This window comes from Canis lupus, chromosome 33 (genome assembly GCF_003254725.2).
Source record: "Canis lupus dingo isolate Sandy chromosome 33, ASM325472v2, whole genome shotgun sequence".
Lineage (NCBI taxonomy): Eukaryota > Metazoa > Chordata > Mammalia > Carnivora > Canidae > Canis > Canis lupus.
Genome location: NC_064275.1, coordinates 16,439,919 through 16,458,368, shown reverse-complemented (window position 1 = coordinate 16,458,368; position 18,450 = coordinate 16,439,919). Strand labels below are relative to the sequence as shown.

Genomic DNA, 18,450 nt, shown 5'->3' with positions numbered 1-18,450 from the left:
CCAGGGTCACTATCGTATACACTTGGTGGCATATGCAAATAGTCTAAGGACTGGATGAGAGCAGCCAAGCACAGCCTGGCTGGCCCATCCGCTAAAGGGGAGAGCCAGAAGGCAGGGAAAATCTAATGAACAAGCAGACAGACTCTCACATTTTTGAGCATCCACTGAAAGGAGATCAAAGAAGAAACAGAGACATAGAAACAGAGCTGACGTAGACACAAAAGGGCCATAAGAGTGAGATGTGAAAGAGTGAAAAGCATTCAAGACCAAGATGGAAGTATCTGCTGCCGTGAGGTACGGGGCATGGTTTAAGGGTTGACAATGCAGTTAGATCAAGTTGTGGTGCAAAAACCCTTGGTCAAATGGGACATAGTTCGCCTAACTTAGAATCGACATTTCTTTTCACATCCTGGATGGCTGCCTTCATTGATTTGTTAAAAGTCAGGCCTGATGAGTCAGTTCCATGTTGGGTTGAAGACAGTCACACCCCAGTAAGTGAGTGGACGGTGATATCGATGAGAGATCAACAGTCTTTCCCACCTCTTCACAAGGCACTGTTCAGGCTCCATAGGCAAACCTGATCATCAGGCATGATTGATTATCTCTTAGCCCATCCCCAGAGATGGGGGTGGGGGTGGGGAAGAGAGGGTGAGCTGGAGAGAGATGTAGGAAGAGCTATAAGCAAGAGACTTAAACTCCAGAAATTGTGGCTGTAGCTGCTTCCATCTTTAGGCCCCACAGACTTTGTGTTTCCCTCAAAATACTTAATTCTCTGATCTTTAAAAATAATGCAATAAGATTCTAAGTAAAAACAAAGATTATTCACCTGTCCAGTCATTCAGAGAACTGAGGGAAAAATCTAGAAGCTCATGCCCTTAGATTTTGTGAAGTTATTTTGTTTACCTCATTTGCAAAAACAATTAGTTGCTCATCCACATCACTGCTTTTTCTTTTTGCCTTCACTTAAAAACGACTTTAAAAAAAATACAGTTCATGGTGACAAAGATTTTAAAAAATCCAAAGCCAGGGGTTTGGATTTATTAATATTGCCATGCATCACTGAGCAAAGTAGGATTTTCACATTTCCCCCAAATTTACTCCCTGCAGAGTCTGTGCAATTTGCGTGAGGCCACAGGGGATATGTCAGCTCGGCTCCACACTTCTGTGAATGCAGGGACAGAGGGACATCCCTGCAGGCTCCTTTGAGAAGGAGCTGGCCCTGCTGGGGGTGGGGAGACCCCTGCAGTTTCTTTGGAGCTGTGTTTATCATTTTCGTTTTCTCACAGTCCCAGTTCCGCCTTCCTCCAGCAAGCAACCGAGACAATTAGACAACCAAGTAATTAGATTTTGGCAGTTATAATTAAAGAGATTTCCAGTATTCTCAGGAAACATTAGAGTTGTAAATAAGGAGTGGTCACCAGAAAACTGGCCAATCTATGGCTTTCTGTGTGATTTTATTGTATTAACTCAATCATTAGTCTTTAACTTCCTATCCTTATCCTCACCCCTACCATGAATGACAGTACCAAGGGAAACAGAGCTCTAGAATAGCTACCCTGGAGGGCTACTCTCCAGTTAACAGGGCACTTTCTCTCCAGGGTGGAGCCAGGCAGGGGAAATGGACAGGAAGATGGCAGGGAAGTCCAGAGAACAAAAACTCTTACCAAAAACCTTGACTGTGATGGAATTCCTCAAGATTTTGCCAGGTCTGACCATAATGTGGCAGGAGAACTTCCGGTCATCATCATGGATTTGGACTGGAGAGAGGCAGAGTGTATAGTCTACACCTAGCTTGACTCTGTCTTTAAATAATGTGGAATTGCTGATGGCGTGACCTTGGGTGATACGTATTTCCTGAATTCCATTACCCTCCTGCTGAAGGAAACAGTTACCAGTTACTGAGCACTCAATCATGCCAGCTCTGGGCTAGATGTTCCACATGCATTAATTCATTCATATCATGTGAAAAAAGAGATGATGAATGAAGAATCAATATTTAGTATGTTACTAGAGACTCAAGATCTTTACAATTGACTTTCAGTTGACAACTAGAGTCATCCCCTCCTCACATGAATAGAAACTTGATGCTCTTCTGACTAAACTTCCCCTTCCTAACTTTCCATAAGCTGCGTATCAGGGGGTGGGATTTGGAAGGCAGTTTCATTAGCACTGGAGGCTAATGAAAGATACTAGTTCTCATTTTAAGTTCAAGAATCTTGATGCTGGGCAGCCCAGGTGGCTCAGAGGTTTAGCACTGCCTTTAGCCCAGGTGTGATCCTGGAGACCTGGGATCAAGTTCCACATCTGGCTCCCTGCATGGAACCTGCTTCCCCCTCTGCCTTTCTCTCTCTCTCTCTCTCTCTCTCTCTCTCTCTCTCTCCATGTCTCTCATGAATAAATAAAATCTTTAAAAAAATCTTGATGCTAAGATGTACTGTATCAGCTTTGTTTTAAATCTTCACCTCAACTGGATGATTACAGTTGTCCTCCATCCCACCTTCCCTTTAGAAAAGGTCTCATTTTAGCTCTCCTTGGGGTCAGGACTAGGATGAGTGAAGAGGCTCCTAGGGCATACCATTTCAGGAGGCACTCACTCTCAGGGGCTTGGAAGCAGAGGGTGGGCACCTGAGAGTAAGTGCCTTCTTAAATTTTGTGCCCTAGAAAAAAAAGTAAATAAATAAATAAATAAATAAATAAATAAATAAATAAATAATAAAAAAAATTTTGTGCCCTAGGCCCCTCCTACTCATGGTCCTTGCCCCTCTGGCCTTGTTTCTGTATTACCTTCAAAGAGGACACCTAAAGGGTAGACTGCAAACGTTAATCTGAGTTCCACAAATCAGAGTTTACTTGAAGTAGTTGGTTCTTCTAATTCCATATCATTTCTTGGGTATGTGAAGAAAAGCTCCTATTATTCATTCTTGCCATACCCAGAATTTCCAGGGACAAGATCACTATGCAGGTCAGTGTCAGTAAATGTGCTAAGGGGCAGTGAGGAGGGAACTCTTCATGGGCACAAGGGTAGAGGATGGGTTATGCCCTCATTCTTCTTTAGTATAACACAATATTCTCAATTGAGTTGCTTTGAAAACATTCTGATGCACAAAGTCTCTCCTCTGGAGATTCTACTTCAGTTGTTCTGGGATGAGACTCAGGCTGGGGCATTTTTTAAAAGGTCCTCAAAGGCTCCAGGTTTGAGAACTACTGTCTAACTCTGAACAACAGATGAATCATGATGGGCAGAAATCAAGGGGAAATGAAGGGAACTAAGATGGAGAATGTTGAACAGCAGTGCATTTGAAGGGGGAAGAAGTCACAAAATATTGAAAACAGAACTCTGTCCATTGAAATCTCTGGCCTAAGTCTGTTAAAAAGAAACAGATAGATTCAGAGTAGTAGAAATGGAAGGTAAGAGAGAATTCAAGAATGAGCTAGGAGCAGAAATAGTAGAAACACAAAGGCAAACCTCTTAAATAGTTCAGACAAGCATTTCCAGAATATTTAGTAGAAACTCTTCTGTAAGACATGATTCTTTACGTGCATATGACTAGGATTGATAGTTAGCCTTACATTCCAGATACATAGACAGTAAGGCTTGCAAAGAATGATACCCTGCTCAAGATTTCCTTCTGAAACAATGTACATACCTTTATCCCCCATGAAGCAGGACCTAGGGATCTGTGCTGCTATCTTCCTAATGAAGAAGCACACAGAAAACTAAAGGGAGGGAGCTTGTATCCTGGAGACAGAGGTCTTGAAAGGAGCCCTTAGTATTTATTGTGTGGTGACAGCAGAGAAAGTGGAAGGTAGTTCACTCAATGGCTGCTGATCTGGAGGCCAATAATTAGGGAAGCAGGCTCCCCCTGCAGGTCTGCACAACTGACGAACTTACACGAATTTACACAGCTCTGGCTTCATGCACAGGCTCTGTTTTTGTGAAGATCTTAGAGTTCAAAATGCTTTTTTGGTCACTTAGTAAATGATTCCCCACTTGGAACATTTCCATCTGTTACTTTGTAGTGGGTAGAAAGGCAGTCAGAGCCTGAGGTTGGAGACTAGGGAGACAAAAGCTGCCTTTCCTTTGTTGTGCAGCTTCCTGTGGCTGGCCAGGGTAGTTTCATTGATGGAGGAGTTATAAAGGGGGCCAAGGCAAGAACCTATACATGAATGGCCACCTTCACAGAGCAAATGAGATAAGAGGTGGGGAAAGAATGAGCCCAGGCAAACAATGAAATATCTAGAATTGGGAGAGGGGAAAATAATGCTATGCTATAACCACTACTAAAATTTTATATTCTTATTAATCATAGCTTAAATTTATTTAGCACTTACTATGTTTTAGACATTGTGCAAAGTTCTTTCGAGTCTTACTTATTCCTTATGAAAGTCCCCAGTATACTAAGGCTAACTAATTTGTGCAAAGGTCAAGCAAAGCAAGAACGTACTTATGTCACAGAATCAAAAAGCACAAATGCCCAGGTCCAGAGACACTTAAGTCCCAGAGACAACATGTACTAATAAAAACCAAAACCATCACAAAACAATAAAAAGAATTTTCTTTTGATGATCTGAAATGAAAATTTAAAAGAAATTCCAGGAAGCCGGAGGCCATTATACAAATTGCAGATTACAGAGGTGTGGGCAATTTGTTTATTGAAAGAGCTCTTTTGTGATATATTGATCCAGTTTTTGGTGGTAGGGGTCAGAGAGTATAACTCAATTCCTACCTGATAATAATGATTTTAGGCAACCTGGTCTGCTGGAAACAGATTGGTAAGAGGTATTGTACAGTCTTTTTATTTCTTACCAGTTTGTGTGTTTTTCTTGTTCTTCAAAGAAAAAAAAATTGATCACTTGAAAAAATAGTAATAAATATTTCTAAAACTTATTGGGATTCTCAGTTGGAGCACCCATATGATTGAAAGAGGAATGCAGACTGAAGTAGCTTACATGGTACACCTATGCTTGTCCTGACACTCAATACATACTCAAGTAACACAAATGCACTGTCCTCCAGCCTCACTGATATTTAGTCTTTATTTCCTTATTTCCTAAGAATTCACCATCTGCAAGGCTAACTTAAAGAATTATGGAGAGTCATACAGTTGATCTTTTAAAGATTAACATTTATTTATTTATTTATTTATTTATTTATTTATTAATTTATTTATGATAGTCAGAGAGAGAGAGAGAGAGAGAGAGAGAGGCAGAGACACAGGCAGAGGGAGAAGCAAGCTCCATGCACCGGGAGCCCGATGTGGGATTCGATCCCGGGTCTCCAGGATCGCGCCCGGGGCCAAAGGCAGGCGCTAAACCGCTGCGCCACCCAGGGATCCCTTAAAGATTAACTTTTAATATGTATGGTGTACAGGTACTAGGCTAAGCTATCTAGTTTGTATTACCTTATTTATCCTTCATGATACCACCATGGGGTCAGGCTATAATCATTCCCTTTTACAGATGAGGGAACTAAAACTTAGGTAACACAGCCAAAGTCACACTGAATTCTGAGACAAAAGGAAAAACTTGTGTACCTATATGCACTTCTTATTCTCCCATATTTTGACCAAGTGGAAAAATTAATGAAAAATCTATAATTAAAAATCTATAATTAAAAATCTAAATCTATCATTAAATATCAAATATTTGGTTTATAACACATCTCCCCTAAATTTTGGTTTTAAAAATATTTAATTAAAATATATATCTTAATCACTGATTTTGGGGCAGTCCCTTAAATTTTGCACTGAAGGAGAGGGCCTTGCTCACTTAACCTTAATTCCAGCTCCCAGGTCACACAGTTAGTAAATGGTAGAGCCAGTATTTGAAAACAACAATTTCCTCCTAAAAGTCATGCTGTTAATGATTTTGCTATATTCAGCCTCATAACAGGAGCAGAACAAACAGTCCTTGCCTTTTCTGCTTATAGTCTATTTGAGGAGAAAAATAAATTCACAAGAAAAACAAAAAAATCAAGACCCATAGAAGAGAAATAAGTGAGTAATGAAATTTTGGGCAGCAGTTGGATAAAATAATCAGCTAATGCGGGTTTGGCAGGGTCATACTGAATCATGAAAAACTCTTCCTATATGTCCCTTAATGACCTTAATGACAAAGCTTAAAATAATTTGTGAAGGCTGTTTTTGTACTAGAACCAGAATTTCCAATGAAGAAAAGAGAGCTTGGTACCTTTTGATTTAGTGATGTTATCTTATCTCCAGGCTGGCCTGAGCCATGTCAGACCTGGCTGTGTTGACCACAGTATGTGGCAGGCGTTGAGCGTATAGAGCTCATTCAATAAATTTTGTTAATTATACCAACTGCTACTTCTTTATCTCCAAACTGCTTCCTCTCTTCACATTTCTTTCATATTATTTTCCATCCAGTCAGTGCTCTGAGAGCAGGCTGCTTGCAAAGCTCCCCACGTCTACTTTGTAGAGCACCGGAACAATATTTTTCCAATCATCACAATTTGTTGTCACTCTTTGTGGGTTGGCTACCACTTTATTTCTGATTACAATGAAGGCAATTAGGGACAACTGCCATCATGTAGAGGGTGAGTTTTGTTTTTTGAATAGTTAGGCTTCCCACAGGCATGGGAAACCAACATTGTTCATAATGCCAGTTCACTTTTTACTTAAATATAAAACATTACAAATGTTAAAGAAGAGTATATGGAAAAGATATATTTAAAGAGAGAAATGTAAAGAAATATAAGCATCTGGGTTTTAGTTATGTACCTTTTCACAAATATTGAACTGTTTGAATCTGATACAGTCTTCTCCTTTTTTTTCATGGTTTTAAAGGAAAAAAAAAATCATGGGTTTCTCTTTATCCACCAACTTTGGAAACAAACGTTTCCTCGATACCTCTCTCCACCTCCACTACCAACTTGTACTCATGGGTCGTAGGGTCTTGGTATAGTACATGTCTGATGTTTGCTGGCCAACTGTTTTTTAATCATCCAGCTCAAATATAACCTAAGAAGCTTTTCCAGGTCCATTTACACAGAATCCAACTATTTTCCCTCTCGGCTGCCATTTTTTATGTTTTTATTAAAGCTGTATTTCATGGCAGGAAATGTATTCGATATGGTTGTGTATCCCTGCAGGACCTAACACTCAAAACAGATTCATATATGTTTGTTGGACTGAATTGAAATTTATGCTGTAGAAAATCAGGGTGATACCTTGGAATGGAAACAGAATATTAGGCTTGTATTTAGAAGCTCCCAGAATAAGCCCATAGAATTTCCCAGATGACTATATATTTGTGCCCCAGGACATAAATTGGAAAAACTATTACTTGTCCTTTATCTACCAACTGCACACCATCTAAACATAAAGATCCTATGACTTCTTATTCATCATCCCATCATATACATAAGCTCTCAGTGTCCCCTGAAGGATTAACTCTTTATGTTTATTTAATTATCTCTCATGCTAGATGAGTGTTGGATATGCAATTTGCATCTGATGCCTTCCTACTTCAGTATAGTCACCATCCTGGCATGTAACTTCCTCAAATGCAAAAAAAAAAAAAAAAAAAAAAAACACCCCATGAGCACATTTATTTATTTATTTAAGATTTTATTTATTCATTCCTGAGAGACACAGAGGGAGAGAGGCAGAGACACAGGCCGAGGGAGAAGCAGGCTCCACTCCATGCAGGGAGCCTGATGTGGAACTTGATCCCCGGCCTCCAGGATCACACCCTGGGCTGAAGCTGTGCCACCCGAGCCACCCGGGCTGCCCCCATGAGCACATTTAACAAAGCCTTTACGTGGGATCCCATACACAAGGCAAATACTTTTTTATGATAACTGAGGATCCTAATGATAACCTTTTCCTAATTTCCTTACCAGAATTAGAGTTCACAAAATCCCACATACAAGAAGACATCACTTTTGTTTTTCAGTGACCTAGATTAAAATACTTTTGGTTTAGAAAATTGTTTCCAGGGCTCAATGAGGCACTTGAAGTCGGGCGGGGGGGGAGCACCTGGCAGCTGCCTGGCAGGCTCCTGTATTCAGCTCATCTTCACCACCTCCACTCTTTAACCTTTATCTAAAAGGCATATTGAATTATGTTTTTAAGAACAACTGGCTTACTGTGATTATTATTGCGAGTTTAACAAGAGATCAAAGAATGAAAATATGGATTGAGGGGGCATCTGTGTCCTCTGAAGATCTGCGACAGTCATGACTTGAAGAGCTGCAGTTGATTCCCTACTATGAGCACATTAGATGTTTTCTTATCAGACCTGCTGAATCCCACAGCTGCCAACAGTGTGGAGCACAGATATAAATTGGAAGAGCAAATAGATTTTGACATTTAAAAAGGGAATGTGCAGTAGGAATTTACTTAGCACATTTGGCAATACAACGTCCCCTTTGAAGAGACGTTGCTCTCAAAATGATTCCTCAAGTTATCTGTATCATGGTGCATTCTTCAAAGTGACAGCATGGCTGGAAGTTCTGGAAGTTTAGGACTGCCTCACTGTGTGACCTTAGGTGCACTCTCTCTGTCCCTCATTTATCCTAAATGCCCTGGCAGGATCCACAGATAACATCTGCATAGCCTTCTCTGTTTCTTTGAAGACAACTACAACATAGAAGGTGCCTTATCAGTTATCTAGTTGTTGATACTTAATGAGATGCTCAATAACCAACCAGCATGAATTTAGTGACCATCAGTTTAATATGAGGCCAATGAGTAGGAAGGTGGGGGAAAGGGACAAAGAGAAACAGATCTATTCAATTATTTATTGAGTCTTTATTGAGTGCCTGTGTTCTAGGTACTAAACCAGATGCCAGGGATTTTTTTCAATGAGAGGCACTGTGTTTAGCCCTGAAGAAGCTCAGAGTCACATAAAAGACACAGGCTGGCTGAAGTATTGACACTTGCTTGGAAAAACAGATAACCTAATCTGTAGATAAGTTAAGAACACTATAGATCAGCTCAGTAGCCAGGCTGAATCTCTGCAGTCAAGCTTTATTCAACTGTATTGTTATTTATTATTATTAAACTTGATTATTCCCCTTGATAGTGAAATTGTGATAATTAGAGTGTAAATGTTTGCCCATTGGTGGGAAATAGGAATAACACAAAATACAGACGGTGCACTTCCATTGCTGTAATGTTTAGTAGGGCCAGTTCCTGCCCTCTTGAGATCATCTTCTCTTTTCAACTTTTTTTTCTGAGAACCACTCTATATCATGCTTTAAGAACAATTGCCTTATACTAATGATAGACATACTAATGATAGGAAGACTTACACTTTGGAAACCAAATCCTATAAAGGGGGAAAAGTGCTTTTTGACAGATGACAAAGGAGACACTATAGATTTTAGAACAGTCTGGGAAAGTTATTTCAGAACATTTTTTTTTCTTTTCATCCTACTGACTATCCAAAAAATATCTAGACAGTGAAAACTCATTAGTAAGTTGCATTCTGTGGCCTCCTTGCAAGTCCATTATTTTGGATTTGGCACAACCTCAGAAAAATCTCTGTGCGTTAGGGATCTAGTTTCCAAGACAGTCCACAAAAATTTCGGTAACTTGTAAATGTGAATTATCATTTACGTGGATACAGTACTTTGCAAACTGTAGTAGCCACTACATTCATGAAGATCTAGGAGTTCTGCAAGAATTTTTAAATCTTGTGTTTTCCTTTTGATCACAGTCTAAAAATTATTATAATCATATTCTGGATCATCCAAATATGCACCCTATTGTGTGATTCTCAAAACTGTGCTGATAGTTATCTTTGTGTTAGTCTCATGTCATCAACCAATTTAACAATATTAGAGGTCTACTATAAATTTAGATCACAGCTAGCTGCCATTTGGTTGGATTGCCTTGGAAAATTTCTCATGAAAGTCTAGACTTTTGGCTCCTTCCTTTTTTCTTTTCTTTTTCTTTTCTTTTCTTTTCTTTTCTTTTCTTTTTCCTTTTCTCTTCTATTCTCTTTTCTTTCTTTCTTTCTTTTCTTTCTTTCTTTCTTCTTTCTTTCTTTCTTTCTTCTTCTTCCTTTCCTTTCATTATTCTTTCTTTCTTCTTCCTTTCTTTCTTTCTTTCTTTCTTTCTTTCTTTCTTTCTTTCTTTCTTTTCTTTCTTCTTTCTTTTTTTAGATTTCATTTATTCATGAGAGACACAGAGAGAGGCAGAGACATAGAGAGACAAGCAGGCTCCATGCAAGGAACCTGATGTGGGACTCGATCTCGGGACTCCAGGATCAACACCCTGAGCCGAAGGCAGATGCTCAACCACCGAGTCACCCAGGCATCTCTCTCTTTTATTTTTTCTTTTCTTTTCTCCTTTTTAAGTCAGAAAACATGACATCTATGGGCCTGCCACAACCTGTGGCAATAATAAAACTGAAATGGCTGCTGAGTGGTTGCTTCTCATACAGGTCCTGCTTCTCTCATGTAGGTTTTCTGCCAATATCTCATAAGTCTGAGGGTTTGTGCTTCCTCATCAAAAGGAATGTTGTGTATTCCCCAGGATGCAGTAGCAAGGGTTCTAGGAAAAGGGGTTTCTCCCCCTGCATATGTTGTTTATAAAACAAATATTTGTGTGTATAGGTTTCTGCTGGATTTGGCTTCTCTCCGGGGCACCATCACACTTTTTTCTCTCTATAACCATGGTTTGGTATATAGCTTGAAATAGAAACTAACCTTTAGGAACTAATTTTTAAATAACTGCCTTCATAAACCCAAAGGCTTGCCGAATTGGAAGGAATCATAGTGCCCTCCCTCCTTCTCCTCCCCCAACAGTCCCCAACCTTTCACTAGTGTGCTTTCTTCCCTATTATTACTTGTTATTCATTTTTATTTCATTAATATTTAAAGATCATTGCAGTTATTCACGGAAAAGGGCAACACTTACCACCAACCATGCAAAGGTGGACTCAGACAAAATTTCTGAGGAGATATTTTGAAAGCATGGAATTTCCAGAGTCTGATTTATCCATACTTCCATTATATGGCTGCTTCTCCATTCATCTTGTGTCACTGTAACAAAACATAGGTGGAAGAGATATGAATATGTGATTGGTTTATAAAATGGTTTTTGTGAGAGAAACAGGAACAGTTTTAATGGAGAGATTCATCTACCCTCAGCGCGGGCCTATGTCAAGGCAAGACCCCACTACATTCCTCATTGTATAAATGGCAAAATGGGACCACTGAGAATCAGAAAGTTCCTTATCACTGAAAAAGTACAGAGAAACTACCCTAAAAGAATCCAACTCACTATTTGGTATGTTCCTTTGCTTGAACCCCAAAATTAGGCTTCAGACCATATTTTCTTGATTAGTTAGAATATAAAACTTTATAACTTAGCCTCTAATCATTAAACATTTTAATAGGTTTCAATTTCTTTTGAGATGTTTTAGGTTCATAGCAAAATTGAATGGCAAGTACAGAGTTCCCATACATCTCTTGCCTCCTATGCATGCACAACCTCCCCCACTATTAACACCCTTAACCACAGTGGTACATTTGTTACAATCAATAAAACTACATTGACACATCATTATCACCCCAAGTCCACAGCTTATTTACATTAGAGTTCACTCTTGGTACTGTACCTTCTGCGGGTTTTGGGGAATGTATAATGACACGTATTCACCATTGTAGTATCACATGGGATAGTTTCACTGCCCAGAAATCCTCTGTGCTCTCCCTATTCATCCCTCTCTCCCGCCAAACTCTGACATTTATCAATCTTTTCGCTGCCTTACTGCCTTTATGGGTTGTCTTTTTAGAGTTTATAAATATTCCTCCAAAGAGGGAATGATACAGAAAAACATATAAGGAAACCCTGAAGAAGCATAAATGGACTATTTTCTTTCTTTCCTTTCTTTCTTTTCTTTCTTTCTTTCTTTCTTTCTTTCTTTCTTTCTTTCTTTCTTTCTCTTCTTTTCTTTCTTTCTTCTTTCTTTCTTTCCTTCTAAGTAATAAGGGATAAATATCAGTTTCATAGCCTCTCTTTGGGTAAGTCATAGACACACACATACGTGTTTATGACTAAACTATAATATCAAAGAATAATTTATAAATGAACTCTATCATCCAGATATCCTAAAAATCTGCTTTTCTTTTTTCCATGTCCATACAAATCTTGTTTGTATGCATATGTTTTCTCATACTTTGCAGTCCTTTTAACCAACAAACATTCCTGTATGTTTACATAAAATGTTTTGCGTGATTCTTAAGCTATTTGTGGTTGAAATTTTCAGACTTTATGTCATGCTGTCACATATACACATCATCGTTTGTTTTGTCATTTCCAATTACTGAATAATGTGTTCTTTCAGTTTGGGCTTTTAGTTTATTTAAACTATTATAACCAATATAGCAAGGACCATCCTTATACTAATAGCTTTCTTCTGACCATTCAGCTACTTAACATAAATTCCATGAATTTAATGGGCATGAGTATTTTCATTATTATCAACAGCATATTTTTTGAAGTGGAATATTTCTCAGTCTGGAATGTTATATCTAGACTGTAGGAGGACTTTGTAACATTCCAATCTCTCAGTAATAGAAGCTATCTTCTTTACTGATAATTCTTTCCTCCTCCCTTCCTTAATTGAAACCAGGCCTTCCCAGTAGGTCACATCTTCCCTGCATCATTCTCAAGTAGTAGCTGTTTATTTTATCATAGCCTTATTTCCTCAAGATTAGGAGGTGGGATCAGTGCTTTCCTTGTTCCTCATTACTGCTTCCAAATGTTCCTCCAACCCCATAATTAAAAAAAAAAAAAAAGGCCCTGCCCTTTATAGTTAAAACAATTTAGCTATAACAGTACTTCCAAATGGAGTTTTTTTTTTTTCCCAAATGGAGTTATTTGTATACCACCACCAAAATTGTTTGCTGGGACTACATACCACCATTGCTATTATTTAATTTTATTCTTGATATTATTGTAATTGGATTTTTTTGTAATTGTTTTACTTATATAAGTTTAGTTTAAACAGAGAATGATCTAGACACTAATATTTGAGAAGCACAGGAAATCCACTTGATATGTTAATTGTGTTTTCATGTACATTACTCAAATATATAAGTATTAGGTTTTTGTAAAGTTTATCCAGGTTCTGGGAAGTTGGGAATGCAACCGATCTAACTTTTTTAATATTCCTGAAACTCCCTACAGAAACAGACAAAGTTAAGTAGAGTAGCAAACCTAAAAACACATAGGAGATACATATAGGAACACTAATTAACAATATACCCCCCATAATAGGTGGGGACAAATCACTGGACCACTGTGGTATCAGCAACTGAGCAGAAACAGGAAAATTGACTGGGCTTCTGATGCCCCCCAGAACTAGATAACTGCCCCCAAAAAGCAACAGGTAATCACTGGAAAGACATGCAGACTAGTCTGAGAATAGCAGCAGAAATGGAGAAATGAGTTTGCAGGCACCAGATTACCAGTGCCTTCAAGGGAAACAAGAAGAAGCACAGCAGTGCTGGAACACAGGGTGCTTTTCAGACAGATCCCATACTGTGAAGAAACCCCTGAGAGGAGAATCCAAATTAAACAGGACAGGTCCAATAGGAGAAAGCAAACGGGCAATTTAGATAAAAGTGAGGGATAGGAGGAGAGGAAGTATATCTCAGAAAGTACAATGGCATATCATTTACCTCAAAACTAACAGAAGAGAGGGCTCTAGGGGCACTGAAGACTTTACAAAAGCTAGCCTAGGCCACCCTTCCATGGCAAAAATCAGCACGCATTTACCTTAAGCATGAGCAATAGAAAAGGAATGGGGTTGAATCACATATGAAGATACTATAAGAAGAAAAGAGAGCAAAAGAATATCCCCACAACAATGATGGCATATTAGAAAAAAAGAGAATTTCAGAGTCTAATAATTCAAAATGAGGTAATAGAAATAAGGAAAATGATATGAGCTGCAAAAAATTTTAGCAAGACTGGTAAATGAATTAACTGGCAAGAAGGAAGAAAGCTCAGGGGATCCCTGGGTGGCTCAGTGGTTTAGCGCCTGCCTTTGGCCCAGGGCGTGATCCTGGAGTCCCGGGTTCGAGTCCCACGTCAGGCTCCCTGCATGGAGCCTGCTTCTCCCTCTGCTTGTGTCTCTGCCTCTCTCTCTCTCTCTCTCTCTCTGTTCTCTTATGAATAAATAAAGAAAATCTTTAAAAAAAGAAATACATATTGAAAGATTATACTGCAAAAGTAGGGAAATGGGTTCAGAATAGACATTAAGGCATATTATTATAATGGTATTTTTAAAAAGTCAGTTATAGGAAATGGGATTATTATTAGCTTTTTGACAGCCACTCGTTATGCCAGAAAATAGGGTAGCAACATATTTAATGTACTCAAGGAAAGAAAATGCGACCTAAGGATTTTATTCAGCAAAATTAGCCTTTTGATATGAAGACGACATAAAACCTGTTAGAACCATGTTATAAGAACTCAGGGCATATTGGTCCCATGAGCACTTCCTGAGGATTCTCCAGTAGAATACACTTTAGACTGGAGAGGCATTTACATAAAAGCTGAGATGAGTGTTGAATCTACGCTCACCTTTAGCACTAAACATAAATCATTGCTATAGGGAAGAGAGTAGTAATAAATATATATTTTTAAATGAAGATAAAATAGAAGTATTATAAATGGGGCAGGGGGACGGTTGAAGTGCTTATGGCTATGGGGCCATGGAAAGGTCAGTAAAACAGGCATGTATAAAACCAAACAAATGTATAAAAACCATCATTTCAAGACCAAAGGCAAACATAATTGGGAAGCATCTCTTCTTGGAAAAATGCTAGAATTTCACTAAGAATAGCAAGACTCTTTACTCTTCTCACCTAGGGATCCTTCCATTCCCTTCCCCAGCATTGTCAGTGAGAAAGTAGCTTTACCATCTTGGAGCTGGCTGCAAAAAACAGCAGCTTTTCTTCCAGAAGAAGCAGACTTAAATTAGGTTTGAGTGTGAAGATCCTTCACTTTGTTAGCTAACAGGCACAAATTTGGTAGGAAACAGAGAAAAACTGAAGCTTGGTTAGCGTGGGTTTGCAAATCCCACTTGGAGTGAGTAGCAGACCAGACAGACATTTAACACAGAGATTCTGGAAATTTGAGTCATGAAATAGCTCAGATGAATTATCTGCCCATCCTAGGCTGACTGAGAAAATAACTACACAGGGGAGTGGGGAGACCTCAGAGAGCTTTCTGAAAAGCCAAACCCAAAGGAGACCATGTAACTGTCTGCAACTCTGCATGAACCCTCTAACCACCTCCTCCCCCTAATCCAACACACACATACATCTAAATATAGAGGGTGGAGGCCTAATAGGCCTGAGGAATTTGAGTACAACTTTTGTCAAATTCATTGGTGGACCAATAAAGGAGCTTTGCCAATGCAGGGTCAATTCCTTGGAAACCAAACTAAAGACATAATAATTCTTATAAAAAGTTGAGTAGAAAAATCAATAGCCACACACTGAAGAGGAAATAGGTTTTATAATTTAGGTATGAATAGTTACCAAAATTTTAAAAAATTAAGAAAACCTAAAAAAAACCCCACTGGATCTAGAGCTGTCACATTATTATTATTATTCATGTCTAGATTTTAACAAAAAAAGATGATACATGAAGAGGAAAGAGTAATCCATACTCAGAAAAAAAAGCAGTTAGTTAAAATTGATTCTGAGTAGGCCCTACATTGGATTTAACAGACATTATAGCAGCTCCTGGAAGTATGTTCACAGGATTAAGACAAAATATGATGAAAATGACTCAATAAATAGGGAATCCTAGTGGAGAAATAAAAAACTATCAAATGAACCAAATAATTGTTCTAGAGTTGAAAAGTCAATAACAAAAATGATGAAAAATTAACTAGGGATTCTCAATAGCCAATTTGGGATGATGGCAGAAGAAAGAATCAGTGTATTTGAATATTGATCAATATAAATGATCTAAGGGCACTTAGGTGGTACAGTTGGTTAAGCATCAGACACAGGTCATGATCTCAGGGTCATGAGATTGAGCCCCACATTGGACACTGCACTCAGTGTGGAGTCTGCTTAGGACTCTCTCTCCCTTTGCACCCCCTGCCCTGTGCCTTCTCTCCACCCCCCCCAAATAAATCTAAATATATATATGTAAATTATCTAGGACAGAATCAAAGGTTCTAACAAGTATGCAATGGGAGTCATAGCAGGAAAGATGAAAGAGAGTGGGACAGAACAAATGTTTGAAGAAATAATGGCTTCTTATTTGATTTTTAAAAACTTTCTGCAAAGTTAAAAGACACCTCCAGGAATCTTAAAACTCAAAAAAGTTAAACACAAAGAAAAACCCACCTAGGCATATGAATATCAAACTGCTGGAAGCCAAAAACAAAGAGAAAATTATGGAAGTAGCAATTGAAATCAGTAAGAAAAACAAAACAAAACAAATCACATGCAGAGACCAATAATACAATGGCTCACTTCTCACAAGGAACAATGGAGATCAGAAGATATATTCAAAATGCTGAAAGAAAAAACAGCCCACTAAGAATGCTACATTCAGTGAAAGTATCCTTCAAAAATAAAAATGAAAAAAAAAAAAAACAGGATTCCGCAAGTAGATTTGTCTTATATAAAATTCTAAAGTAAGTTCTTTAGGCTGAAAGTAAATGATACCAAATAGTTACTTCATGCCATGAGGTGGAATGAAGAACAGAGGAAATGGTAAATACATGGGTAAATATAAAATACTATATATTTCTTTTTTTCCCTCTTAATGTCTTTAAGAACAGAAAATTTTTAAACCATTAATTTTAGCACTGTTCTGTTGGATTTATTTTATAAATATATAATATATAATATATATATCTTCAAGAGTTATAATGAAAAGAAGAGATATGCTGGAGGAAGTTGCAAAAAGAGGGAGAAAGAGAGAGAAAATAAACATAGAAACAGACATAAGAATGATCATGACATTGAAGTTATCCAACAAGAATATTAAAATAACTTTTTTAATGTATTCAAGAATAGAGAAAAAGATGGAGTAAATGAAAAGATGGATAATCTGATCAAAGAATTAAAAATCTACCCAAAATAGTAACTTAAAAACATAAGATCAGAAATTAAGAATTAATTTGATTGGGTTGAAAACTTAACTGGACATCACACAAAAATAAAATTTCTGAATTGGATTATAGGTCAATAGATAATTTCTAAACTACAGAAAAGAAAAACAGAGAAAATATAGGAAAAAAAGCATTAGAGAAACACAAAAGTAGAAATTTAGGCACTTTTCAGCATAATAAGGATAATCACCATAACTAACTGAAATTCATCAATATGTTCAAATTCATATGAATTCATAATACAAAATACTTTTTGGTCAGCTTATAAGAGTGCTAGTGAACCAGCTCATTTTTAAAACTTACAAATAAAGGGAAAGAATCAAGTATCTGTTCTGCTTTTCTTATACAAACTGCACATCAATAAATAATTGGCTCATGAGAGGAAATTTCTCTATAAGCAGACTTCAGGTAATAAATACAAGAATGACAGAATTTGAACATCACTATTTGTCAACCCATAATGAATTAATGGATCCAGGCAATACTCATCAATGGTGGTTAACATCACACAACCAGACATTATGTGCCTCTGACGTAACTATGCAACATCATCTCTGAAGTACTTGTGCCAAAAAACAAAAAGTAAAAACAAAGTTAATGTGATCAAATCTCCATATGCAACGAATTAGTGAAAGAGGAACATGAGATATAAGAGCAAAATCCAGGCTGTGATAATTTTACAGGATAAAGAGTCACATTTACTTGAAAGAAAAATAAGAAATATAAAATAACCTTTAGATTAAAAGAAAGTTTTGAAGTGTCTGGGTGACTCAGTTGATTAAATGGCTGCCTTTGGCTCAGGTCATGATCTTGGAGGTCCTGGGATCAAGACTCCCTGCTCATCAGGGTGTCTGCTGCTTCTCCCTCTGCTCCTCCCCCACCTTGCGCACAGGCTCTCTCTCTGTCTCATAAATGAATAAAATCTTTTAAAAAAGCGGGGGGGGGGGGGGAGTTTTGCAATGATCACAACACTTTGAGTTTATGTGAATCCAATTTAAAGAACCAAAATGTAAAAATAACAACTATGAGCTCAATTGGATATTTAATGGTATTAAGAATTTACTAGTTTTTTTTTAGTTCTGGTATTGGTATCGTGGCTATTATATATATATATATCTTTATCTTTTAAAGAATCATTCTAAAATAAATAAGATATCTTGGATTGTCTTTAATCTGGGAGGTGGCATGTTGCTAAGAGTTTAAATGAAACAAGATTGTAAGTTAATAATGATTAAAGTTGCATGTTCAGTACATGGGAGCTCATTGTACTATTCTATATAATGTTGTATGTTTGAAATTTTCCCCAATTAGAGCTTTTAATATTTT

The 18,450-nt window shown here is 37.7% G+C and overlaps 1 protein-coding gene across 9 annotated transcripts in view; it reads right to left on the bottom strand.

Annotated features, from left to right (window-relative positions):
* Positions 1 to 18,450, bottom strand: part of CD96 (CD96 molecule) — a 92,911-nt gene that overhangs the window by 62,464 nt on the left and 11,997 nt on the right. For 5 of the 9 annotated variants that reach the window (XM_049105418.1, XM_049105416.1, XM_035709817.2 and 2 more), the window contains exons 3-4: positions 10,890 to 11,014; positions 1,665 to 1,875 (exon numbers count right to left, since the gene is read on the bottom strand). In XM_049105418.1, coding sequence (XP_048961375.1) covers positions 1,665 to 1,875; positions 10,890 to 11,014 — 336 coding nt within the window. The remainder of the gene's footprint in view (positions 1 to 1,664; positions 1,876 to 10,889; positions 11,015 to 18,450) is intronic. The other 4 variants (XM_049105419.1, XM_035709820.2, XM_049105417.1 and 1 more) reach the window with 1 other exon arrangement.